The sequence below is a fragment of the Triticum aestivum genome, chromosome 2D (genome assembly GCF_018294505.1).
Source record: "Triticum aestivum cultivar Chinese Spring chromosome 2D, IWGSC CS RefSeq v2.1, whole genome shotgun sequence".
Classification (NCBI taxonomy): Eukaryota; Viridiplantae; Streptophyta; class Magnoliopsida; order Poales; family Poaceae; genus Triticum; species Triticum aestivum.
The window spans coordinates 133,777,167-133,789,732 of NC_057799.1; the positions used below are offsets into that span (position 1 = coordinate 133,777,167).

The following is a 12,566-nucleotide window of genomic DNA, read 5'->3' on the forward strand; positions in this document are numbered from 1 at the left end:
AAAACAGAATGTCAACACGAAGTCAGCATATATAGGTAGACAATTTTGGTGACACAAAACATCACAAGCAACAAATAACCATAGAACAATCAATTAATGATAGTAATGTACATATCTACAGAGCCCTATGTTGTATGTTAAGTACCCATTCAAGATACTAGATAGGAAAATGTGTTCCTTACCTCTCCTTAGTCTGCACAAGTTGCTCAAGTGCTTGAACCAGGCTGTGTTTTACAGTGCAACAAACGCATCCATTTGCTAGCTCCACCCATTCCTCAACAATGGCACCACCTTGCCCCTCATTGATCATTGCTCTTTCTACTCCAATTTCCTCTCCGAACTCATTCAGTATTACCGCTATTCTTTTCCCATGTTGTCCACTCAAAATGTAGTTGACTAACTGAAAGTTTTAAACACGGTGAGTGACTGTTAACCCGTGGGGTCCCAACTAGCTCAACTAATAAACTGACCAGGAAATTTTAGAGCACAATTGTGAAGAAAGGAAGAAAAAAAAAGGTGATATACAGCCTAAAGTATCAACACAATAACATTAATTGGAGATGACACTTGAGTGCTGACAGAAAACTCAAAGAACAGTGCTACAGTTCGTGCCAGTGATTCCTCATAGGACACAAATACAGGCTTAAACTACGATTCAATTTTGGTAAAATTAGAGGCATCCTTGTCTGGAGTCCGTAGTAGCTAGCAATTTGTCTTTGGTCGTATATATGCAGCACCAGGATATCTCGCGCCTGCTATATAAAGAAACAATGGAAGGATGGGGCAGCGGATGGGGAGGGAAGCGGGGTTAAGGCACGCAGAGGAATCTCACCGTGGACTTGCCGGCGCCGAGGTAGCCGGTGATGACGGTGACGCCGACCGGCGCGGAGGCGGAGGCGGGGGCGGAAGCGGGGACCAGAGGAGAGGTCGTCTGCGGAGGGAGCTCGACGGCGAGGGGAGGGCACTCGTCGTCGTCCTCCATAGCCGCCGAGAGCTCGAGAGCTTCGCCTTTTGGTTGCTAGGTTTGGGATTTTGCGGTTTTGACTCGTTCGTGTACGTGAGAAATAAGGAAACGAATAATCATCTTGAAACCTCTATTTTTCTTTCTTCTCTTCTCTAAGAGCATCTAAATGTACTACTCCCTCCATTTCTTTATATAAGGTGTATTTGTTTTTTGATAAAATTTCACAATGTAAAATGCATTTCTTCTATTTTCTCATAATTCCCTCATTAGCCCTCCAAAAAAGGAAAAGTATCTATCTCCAGATTGTCTGTATCTCTTCTTGTAGCAAAATAAGGAAACTATCTCTTTGTCGATTGCATTCATCTCTTATTTTCCTAGACTAACTTGCCACTAACTAACAAATTTGCTAAGGTTAATTTCGTCTTAACATGTCTATAATTCTGTGTCTTGGTTACCGTGCCGAAAATAATACACCTTACATAAAGGAACAAAGGGAGTAGTATCTAAGAGCATCTCCAATAAAAGATGCAAATTTAAAGATGTAAAACAAGATATGTAAAAATTTACATCTTCAAAATGTGCCTTTTGCATCTCGAAAAAGTGTCAACTCTATGTAAAAGAGCAACTCCAACAGATGATGCAAACTAGAGATGTAAAATCAGCCGTCGGCCGCGCGACTGTGTACAAGTAGTCGACATGAGCGCCGGTGGGCCGAGCGGCGGCAGCAGGTTCGCCGGCGGCCGAGCGGCGAGAGTCGGGAGGTCGAATGCGGCGGGCGGAGCTTGAATGGCGGGCGACGGCTGTGAATCGAGCGGCGGATTGGTCATGGAGGGGCGACGGGGAGATGCCCGAGCGGCGCAAGAAGGTTGAGTCTGGCAGCGGAAAAGCGGCGGCGACGTGGAGGCAAGTTGTGACGCCCCCGATTTGACCGTACACTAATCATACACGCAAACGTGTACGATCAAGATCAGGGACTCATGGGAAGATATCACAACACAACTCTAAAAATAAAAATAAGTCATACAAGCATCATAATACAAGCCGGGGGCCTCGAGGGCTCGAATACAAGTGCTCGATCATAGACGAGTCAGCGGAAGCAACAATATCTGAGTACAGACATAAGTTAAACAAGATTGCCTTAAGAAGGCTAGCACAAACTGGGATACAGATCGAACGAGGCGCAGGCCTCCTGCCTGGGATCCTCCTAACTAACTCCTGGTCGTCGTCAGCGGGCTGCAAGTAGTAGCAGGCACCTCCAGTGTAGTAGGAGTCATCGTCGACGGTGACGTCTGGCTCCTGGGCTCCAGCATCTGGATGCGACAACCAGGTATAGAAAGGGGAAAAGAGGGAGAAAAGCAACCGTGAGTACTCATCCAAAGTACTCGCAAGCAAGGAGCTACACTACATATGCATGGTTATATGTGTAAAGGGCCATATCGGTGGAATGAACTGCAGAATGCCAGAATAAGAGGGGGATAGCTAGTCCTGTCGAAGACTACGCTTCTGGCAGCCTCCATCTTGCAGCCTGTAGAAGAGAGTAGATTGAAGTCCTCCAAGTAGCATCGCATAGCATAATCCTACCCGGCGATCCCCTCCTCGTCGCCCTGTTAGAGAGCGATCACCGGGATGTATCTGGCACTTGGAAGGGTGTATTTTATTCAGTATCCGGTTCTAGTTGTCATAAGGTCAAGGTACAACTCCGGGTCGTCCTTTTACCGAGGGTCACGGCTATTCGAATAGATAAACTTCCCTGCAGGGGTGCACCACATAACCCAACACGCTCGATCCCATTTGGCCGGACACACTTTTCTGGGTCATGCCCGGCCTCGTAAGATCAACACGTTGCAGCCCCACCTAGGCTCAACCGAGAGGTCAGCACGCCGGTCTAAATCCTATGCGCGCAGGGGTCTGGGCCCATCGCCCATTGCACACCTGCACGTTGCGAGGGCGGCCGGAAGCAGACCTAGCCTAGCAGGCGTTCCAGTCCAATCCGGCGCGCGCCGCTCCGTCGCTGACGTCAAGAAGAGCTTCGGCTGATACCACGATGTCGAGTGCCCATAACTGTTCCCGCATAGCTGGTTAGTGCGTATAGACCAAATGGCCAGACTCAGATCAAATACCAAGATCTCGTTAAGCATGTTAAGTATCTGCGAATGCCGACCAGGGCCAGGCCCACCTCTCTCCTAGGTGGTCTCAACCTGCCCTGTCGCTCCGCCACAAAGTAACAGTCGGGGGCCGTCAGGAACCCAGGCCCACCTCTACCGGGGTGGAGCCACCTGTCCTTTCAGCCCCCTCATCAGAATCACTTGCGGGTACTCCTCGAGCCGACCCGACTTTAGTCACCACATGTGTCATGTATACAATGTATATAGTATATACCCGTGATCACCTCCCAAAGTGATCACGGCCCAGTAGTATAGCATGGCAGACGGACAAGAGTGTAGGGCCACTGATGGACACTAGCATCCTATACTAAGCAGTAGGATGGTAGGTAAGGGTAACAACTGTAGCAACAATGACAGGCTATGCAACATAATAGGATTAACGGAAGCAGTAACATGCTACACTACTCTAATGCAAGCAGTAGAGAGAAGAATAGGCGATATATGGTGATCAAGGGGGGGCTTGCCTGGTTGCTCAGACAAGGAGGGGTCGTCGGTGACGTAGTCGACCACAGGGGCAGCATCGGCCTCGGGGTCTACCGGAGAGAAGAGGGGGAAGAAACAGTAAATATAAAGCAAACATGACATCACAAAGCATAACGTGGCAATATGTTGTGCCGGGTGTGCCCTAACGCGGTAGTAGGTGATACCGACGAAGGGGGGAAACATCTGGGAAAGTATCCCCGGTGTTTCGCGTTTTCGAACAGATGAACCGGAGGAGGAAAGTTGTGTGTTTGCTATGCTAGAGATATGTGGTGAACGAACGGGCTGCGTATCCGGATTCGTCTCGTCGTTCTGAGCAACTTTCATGTACAAAGTTTTTCGATCCGAGTTACGGTTTATTTTATATTAATTTTTAAAGATTTAATTCATTTTTAGAATTAACATAATTCAATTTAATTAGAAAATGTAATTGTGACGTCAGCATAAGGTCAGGGTGATGTCAGTAGTCAAACAGTCAGTTGACTTAGTCAAGCTGACGTGTGGGTCCCGTCTGTCATTGACTGTTTAGTTAATTATCAATAGTTAATTAGGTTAATTTGTTAAATAGGTTAGTTAAACAGAATTAATTAAGTTAAATCATTAATTAATATTTCAATTATTTTTAATTATTATTTATTTATTTTAATTCTTTTTTTACAATATGTGTTGGGGCGTGGGCCCCGTTTGGCAGTGGCCCAGAGGGCCATAGCGGGTCGGGCGTCGGGCACAGCCCGAATGGGCGCTGCCCCGCGGGGGTGCACCTGACTGGGCGCTGCGGCCACCTGGTGGGAGCTGGCGCCGGCGCGCCGCCGTGGAGCTCCGGCGAGCTGTAGCCGGCCGGAGCACGCGGAGGGCTGCGACTGCCGACTGGCAGCAGGGCGGCCGGAGGCAGACGGCGGTGTGCGATGGCGGCGTCAGGGACGATGGGGGGAGCCGAGCGGCGGCTGGCCTCGGCCAAGGCGGCCACGGACAGGGACGAGGGGAGCCGGCGCCAGCCGCGGTGGCCGGTGGGCGAGGTCAGGGGCGGTTCACGCGGCGGCGAGCGAGGCGCGGGCGTAGGCCACAAGAGGGAGCAGCCGTAGGTCCATGGCGACGCGTGGTCGCGGTCTGCGATGTGCGCGAGCGGACGACGGGAAGGGCGCGGGGAGCACGGTCAGGGACGGCGCCGTAACGTGCGAGGGACATGGGAGGATGAGGGGCTCACTGCGGGCGTAGGGCACGGGGCAGCGGTGCTCGAGGTGGAGGACGGGGACGTCCGGCGACGTGGGACGGCCCGGCGATGGAGTGGCGGGACGAGGCGGCGACATGGTGGTGGTGACGACGACGTCTGGGGGGAGCGCGACGACGGCGTCCGGCGGGGAGATGGGATCGAGGGGGCTTCCCCGATCCAGATCGGGCAGGGAGAGAGACGAGGGAGCGAGGCGGAGGGCGTCGGGGTTCGATCCCGATCCACGATCCAGGAGGGGATCGGGGGAAGGGAGAGTGGGGGCGCGAGTGGGGGGAGTGGGGTGTCGGTGTCTAGGGTTTCGGCACCAGGGGGTTAGGGGAGTGGGGATGGGCCGGCCTGGCATGTGGCTGGGCCGAGGCCCGGTGGGAGGGGGGCCTTTTGGCCTTTTATTTGTTATGTTTTATTTTTATTTTACTTTTTTTCTGTTTTCTTTTAGTTCCTAATTATTTTAGTTTCTTTAAAATACCAAGTTAGCACCTAAATTAGTATCATCAAAATAGGCCACTGCCAAACCTAGTTGGACCCAAAATAAATTAGTTTAATATTTTTATATTTTCAAAAGCAACTAAATTATTATTTTAGCCGATGTTTTTAATTAGTTTAGGGCATTTAAACACTTTGTAAAAGGTTGGTTCCACCACCAAAACTAGTTAGGGATTATTTGCCACATGATGAACATTTTAGTTTTAATATTTGAAAACTTTTATTGATTGCTTGATTTTGACATTGAATTTAAATCGGTTTCGAACTAACGTGAGATTAGCAACAGTAATGGAAGTGACGTGGCATCATTAGCAGAGGTTCACTGTAGCTTGATTATCCGGGTGTTACACAAGTGTGCGGCTTGAATCCAACGGCGGCGAGCTCAAATCATGCGGCGGCGAGGCGGCGATTCGGCGGAGAAGCGCCAATTCGGCCAATTTGGAGGAGGGCGGCGACAGAGTAGCGGCGGAACCAGCAGCGGGGGTGGTGGAGAGGCCGAATTTGGAAGTGGGGCGGCAGCGGCGTGGTGCGGTGGCCAAGTGTCGCGGCGGCGGAAGTGCGGCGGGATGGGCTCAAATCGGTGGCTCCTCGGCGACTACGGCGGCGCGGCGGGGTAGGTCAGACCAGCGGCGGTTGTGGTGGGGTCGTCGGAGTTGGCCATGGCCCGGGCGGCGGTCGGCTGGCGGCGACTGGTCGCGTGGAAGTGAAATAAACGACAGTTGGGCAGTTGGCGTGTGGTTGCGTTTTTATATCTCCTGTAGGTGGAGATGCAAATTTGCACCGCGAGGTGTTATAGTTTACATCTCCGGGAGGCGGAGATGTATTTTTTTTACATCTACATCATCATCTGTTGGAGAAGAGTTTTGGGGCCTCGGAGATGCAAAAGTTAGTTATTTTTGCATCTATATCATCTATTGGAGATGCTCTAAAGGTGTGGTCAATAGGCTGAAAACTAATCCTACCGGAGATCATTGCCCCAAATCAGAGCTAATCATAGATAATATTTTGCTCGCTTATGAAGTCACACACTTTATGCAGAATAGGTAAGGGGCTGTTGGGTATGCTGCATTGAAGCTGGATATGAGCAAGGCCTATGACAGTGTCGAGTGGCATTTTCTCGAAGCAATGATGAAGAAATTGGGGTTTATCGAGTCTTGGATAAGTTTAATCATGAAGGGTTGTACAACAGTAAAATTCCGTTTTAGATTCAATGATACTTTGACAAAGGAGATTGTTCCAGGGAGAGGTTTGAGGCAAGGAGACCCTATATCACCGTATTTGTTTCAGTTTTGTGCGGAAACTTTTTCAAGCCTGCTGAATAGCGCTGAACAAGGAGGTGTGCTAGAGGGAGTAAAAGTGTGTTGTGATGCACCGAGCTTTAATCACCTATTGTTTGCTAATGACTCGTTAATTCTTTTGGGGGTCTCAGAAGATAGTCCACTTCATCTGCAAGATATTCTTAATTTGTATGAGGAATGCTTTGAGCAAACTATCAGTGTGGAAAAGTCAGCGATTATATTTAATAAAAACACCAAAGGAGTGGACAAAAGATGCATGATGGACGGACTAGGGCTGATAAGGGAGACTTGGAATGGAAGATATTTGGGGCTGCCGGTGTATGTTGGCAGTCCCGAATGAAAGTATTCGCGTATTTGAAAGATCGAATATGGCAGCGCATTCAAGGGTGGAAACAAAAGATTCTCAGGAAGGTGGGAAAGGAATTATTGATAAAAGCATGCGCTCAGGCAATTCCCACCTTTGCAATGTCTATTTTTTTTATCTCACCAAAGGTTCGATCGATTCACTTTGGCAGCTAGAGCCATACCATTCTACTCTCATTCTCCCTCGTGAGGCAATCCAACCACAAGCAGGAGTAGGGTTTTACACTGCAAGGTGGCCCGAAGCTGGGTAACTGCCGTGTCCATTGTTCTTCTTTCCTAGCTCGTGCTCGCTGCACCGTTGCCGTGGGGTTGAGAGAGTAGAGCAGGGCGGTTGGGACAAGCGCACCCCAGAGTTCGAACCTCTTGGGTCCCCGGAGCCCCGATTCTGACAGGTAAAGCTGATTTGAAATAACGGTTTGTTTCGGATTCCAGATTCAGCTTCACTGACAAAGCTAAATCTGGTTCCCGAAGCTCAAACAAACAGGACCTAAGTCTAACATATTGCCTATGCATAGGTATTTTATAAGAAAAACAAATTAATAAGGCAAAAAATATCTAGCATATGCAAGGGAGAAGAATAAAACATCGACAATCTCAACATAACGAGAGGTAATTTAGTAACATGAAAAATTCTACAACAATATTTTCCTGTCTCATAATAATTACATGTAGGATCATAATCAAATTCAACAATATAGCTATCATATAAAATTTCCTCTTTATGATCCACATGCATAAAAGTTTTATAATCATCCAAGATAGTGGGATTAACATCAACTAAAGTCGCGACCTCTCGAAACTCACTTTATCAGAAAATTCATAAGATTGATAATTCTCCAAAGTAGTGGGATCATTATTACATAAATTTTACGCTCTTCCAAACCCATCTATACCAATATAAAAAGACCCAAAGGGGTAGATCCAATTAATCTCGGCCATCAAATCATGTCAATCCAACGACCTAGACTGTTTTAATGTCGAGCGCTCAACACGTTTAGCGTGCAGTTAATTCCATGCCAAATATAGTGCCAATCACATAATAACACGTAAATAATATCCTACTTAATATCCGCATGCACTTAATATACTTCCAAATTAACGTGCATTGCACGTACACATTGACTAGTTTTTAATAGTATTGCAAATTTTATCATCAATAACATATTCATTATGTGGCTCGGAATTCTCAAGATCTCAAGAAACATCATAATTATCACGCCAATCATGATCATTAGCACAATTGACATTAATAGGATTCACACTAACGGAATTGCAATCATGCTTTTCATTCAATAGATGTATCCCAATAACATTTTCTTTTATCACTTCTTCATTTTTAGCTATTATTTGCAACATGCGGCACGTTTGAAAAGATTAGCAAGTGGATGAGGATCCAATGTCTTAACTTTTACTTTCTATTTTGGTGTGATGACATGACTAGGCAAATAAAAAGTAGAGGAAGTAAATGATAATTTGTATGTAGGAACTTTACAAGAATTTGATGATGTCTCCCCGGCAATGGCGCCATAAATTCTTCCTGCTACTTGTGAGTTGCTTTGGGATTTTCCCCAAAGAAGAGAGCAGATGCAGTACAGTAGAGATAAATGTTTCCCTCAGTGAGAACCAAGGTTTATCAAACCAATAAGAGAATCACGCAAAGCCTCGTGAATAACACATACATACACAAAAGCAAATACTTGCACCCAACATGGATAACAGGATTGTCAATCCCCTTGAACTCGTTACTTGCAAGAATTAAATCTTTTATAGATAGATATATATTTTGCAAAATAAAATAAAGTCAAATAAATTGCAGCAAAGGAATTTTGGTTTTTATAATATGATAAAAGTAGACCCGGGGGCCATAGTTTTCACTAGAGGCTTCTCTCTCGAACACATAGCATACGGTGGGTGAACAAATTACTGTTGGGTAATTGATAGAAAAGCGCATAGTTAGGACGTATTCACAACAATGATCATGTATATAGGCATCACGTCCGAGACAAGTAGACCGACTCTTGCCTGCATCTACTACTATTACTCCACCAATCGACCGCTATCCAGCATGAATCTATAGTATTAAGTTCATAAAAATGGAGTAACACCTTAAGCAAGATGACATGATGTAGACAAAGTAAACTCAATCAATATGAATAAACCTCGTCGTTTTACCCTTAATGGAAAAAAATACAAATACGTGTCTGATGATGATATAGACCTGGGGTAGGGTCATAGGCCTGACCTATGCGCCCTATCCAAGGTCACTATCCTAGAAACAAAGAAGCTCAAGAGACAACAGGGAGAGCCCAACAAAGGTGTCGAGTGCAATCCACTCGACCGATCAGCTACTCGGAGACCCCTCCTTCCTGAAGTCGCTCGACCAATCGACCACTCGACCATACAAGAATCCACTCGACCTATTGAAGACCAGGAGTCATCTGGAACGGCAACGGACGAGCGTTCACTCTGTAATCTTTAAGGCCATTAAGGCATTTAAGGCTGGCATTACCAGTAACACCTCATCTTTATGTACATTGAACCCTTGGCAACAGGGGAACGGCTGGGGTCCTGGCGTTCACTATATAAGCCGCCCCCTCCTCTGGCACAAGGGTTCGGACCCCCTGTAACACACACACACACATAATCCAGTCGACCGCCTCTGGGCACCGAGACGTAGGGCTATTACTTCCTCCGCGAAGGGCCTGAACTCGTAAAACTTGTGTGTACAACTTCTCCATAGCTAGGATCTTGCCTCTTCATACCTTCCCCCCATTCTACTGTCAGTCTTAGATCCACGACAGTTGGTGCCCACCGTGGGGCAGGTGTCTTAGCGACTTTTTGGTGAAGTTGTGATTTTTCCGATTCCCATCATCATGGTTTCCAGCGGTGGTTTGGCTGAGGGCCGCGAGATCCGTCTCAGCGCGCTCGTCTTTGTTGCCGACGACTCCGCCTGGCTTCAGGAAGCTCCCCTCGACGTTGATGCGCTCCCCGTCCGCGGGGCGACACACTTTCGCGCGTGCGTCCGCGGCGTCCTTCTCCGGCAGCCGTCAACTCAGTATCAGTCGGCTCCCGTGGCGTCCTCGCTCCCCGCTGTACGCCGGCGCAAGCGATCTGGTCGGTCGCGACTTCAGCGGTGGGTGAGACACGCAGTGGCCCATCAGTCGGCCACCCCACAAGTCGCGGCAATCGAGCCCGACGAAACTCTCTATGGCCAGTTCGACCTGTCGACTGGCTCCGTCGAGACCGCATCCGAGTGCGATAGCAGTGATCCCGCGGCTGAAGTCTTGATGGTCAACAGACCACGCAGTCCTCCTGGCTTCCCCCGCGACGATGGCGGTGATGGTGGCGGCGATCTGTCACGCGTTCACGAGGAGTACCGTCCCGAGCCCCTTTCTTCGCAGCAGAGGGAAGAGCTTCGACGCCGCAATATGGATGCACTTCACACCCCCATCGTTGGAGAAACCCCTGAGGCCCGGGCCTTGGAGGAGGCGCGCCTGGCCAACTTGGCTGAGCGCACTCGACTGGAGAACCTGCAGCATGCACTCGACGAGCGTGCTCGGCAGCGGATCCCTGAGTCCAGTCGACGACAGCTTTTTCTGCCTCAACCTCAGGTATACCTCACTCCAGCGGGAAAAGGCGGGGAACAGATACCCAATAGGATATAGGATCCTTGGGAGGAACTTTTGGTAATGGCCTTGATCCTCTATGCTTCTTCCGAATTATATGTATCTGCGAGATTAATTTTTGGTTTCGATGTGCAAAAGCAAACCATTTCTATCGGAAACATTCCTATAATGAATTCCTTAGGTCGATCCAAAATCTCACAGCTGCGGCCCGAATAGCAGAGTCAATTCAGCCCTCCCAGTCGGAAGCTGGTAGAGGTTTGATGCAGATCCGGGCCTTGCTCCGGGCAGCCGGAGAGCAGAACACAGCAGTGTCTCAGTCGCGAAATAGGATTCATAGCAGGTCTGTGATGGCAGACACAGTTCAGTCGGCTCACAGCCCAAGATCGCCCCCACGGCGTGAGGGATGCGGACACCGGCAGGATTAGTACAGGAACCACGAGCAATATGACACCGACTCGGCCATGATGACGGTCGTTGAGTGCCCACACCTCCTTCGAGGAGTGGGTCATATGTGCCTCGGCAGCATGATGACAGACGCCCTCACAGTGGCGAGTGAAGAGTACCAGTCGACCCGAGGGAGCCGGGCTTTGATGTGAGATCTATTCTCGTTCAAGGTCTGGTTGACAAGAACAGGGCGCACAGAGAGGGCCATGACAGAAGTCACCTGACTGGCAGCAGAGTGCATGTTTCAGGTCCAGAATGTTTCAGCAGAGCGATCAGAGCCGCGGTGATTCCTCCCAACTTTAGGCTGGCGACTGGAGTCAGCAAGTTCACTGGTGAGTCCAAGCCGGACACTTGGCTTGAGGATTACCGAGTGGCGGTATAGATCGGTGGTGGCAATGATGAAGTGGCCATGAAGCACCTTCCTCTGATGTTGGAAGGCTCGACCAGAGCATGGTTGACTCAGTTAGCACCTGACAGTATATTCAGTTGGGAAGAACTCGCCCAAGTGTTTGTTAGAACTTTCGAGGGTACTTGCAAACGACCAGCAGGGTTAACAGAATTGCAGCATTGCATGCAAAAACCGAGTGAGACTCTGAGAGATTTCATTCAGAGGTGGACCACTTTGCACCACACAGTGGAAAATGTGTCTGAGCATCAAGCAGTTTGTGCCTTCAAGGAAGGCGTGAAGTATCGAGAACTAGTCCTGAAGTTCGGTCGGACAGGAGATATGTCCCTGACTCGGATGATGGAAATAGCCACTCGGTACACTAACGGAGAAGAAGAGGATCGACTCCGTAGTGGAAAGAGCAAACCAGTCGGTCAGGACACCGGCGGAGGTACTTCCAATCGGGAACAGAAGCGTAAGGCCGAGCCAGCTGCTCCTGGTGAAGCTTTAGTTGTGGCTCAAGGAAAGTTCAAGGGGAAGCCCAAAGGGCCGTGGACCCCCAAGAAGGTGAAAGATCAAGCCAGAAATGATGTGTTGGATTTACCATGCCACATTCACACCAAGAAAGATGAAGAGGGTAATCTCATTTACCCTAAACACACCACTCGACAGTGTCGACTCCGGATCCAGCAATTCCGAGAGAAGCAACCCAATGAGAAGGAAAAGGAGTTAGACAAAGATGAGGATAAGGAAGAAGATGATGATGGTTTTCCCAACGTCAATTCCACTCTGATGATTTTTGCTGATGTTGAGAGCAAAAGTCGATTGAAAGTTATCAACAGAGAAGTGAACATGGTTGCTCCGGCAACGCCCAATTATTTGAAGTGGTCCCAGACTGCCATCACGTTCGACCAGTCTGATCATCCAGCACATATAGCCACCCCTGGGAGGCAATCGTTGGTGGTCGACCCAGTTGTTGAAGGCACACGACTGACCAAAGTGCTGATGGATGGTGGTAGCAGCCTAAATATCCTTTATGCTGAAACCTTGAAGGGAATGGGCATTCCGATGTCCAAGCTTAGTGAAAGCAATATGAGTTTCCATGGCGTTATACCTGGCAAGAAGGCTGA

The 12,566-nt window shown here is 48.7% G+C and overlaps 1 protein-coding gene across 1 annotated transcript in view; it reads right to left on the reverse strand.

Moving 5' to 3' along the window:
- LOC123052182 (COBW domain-containing protein 1) overlaps positions 1-1,105 on the reverse strand; it is a 4,125-nt gene extending 3,020 nt beyond the window's left edge. The window contains exons 1-2 of the mRNA XM_044475286.1: positions 833-1,105; positions 183-400 (exon numbers count right to left, since the gene is read on the reverse strand). Of these exons, the coding sequence (XP_044331221.1) occupies positions 183-400; positions 833-982 (368 nt within the window). The 5' untranslated portion in view covers positions 983-1,105. The remainder of the gene's footprint in view (positions 1-182; positions 401-832) is intronic.
- Positions 1,106-12,566: the final 11,461 nt, after the last annotated feature.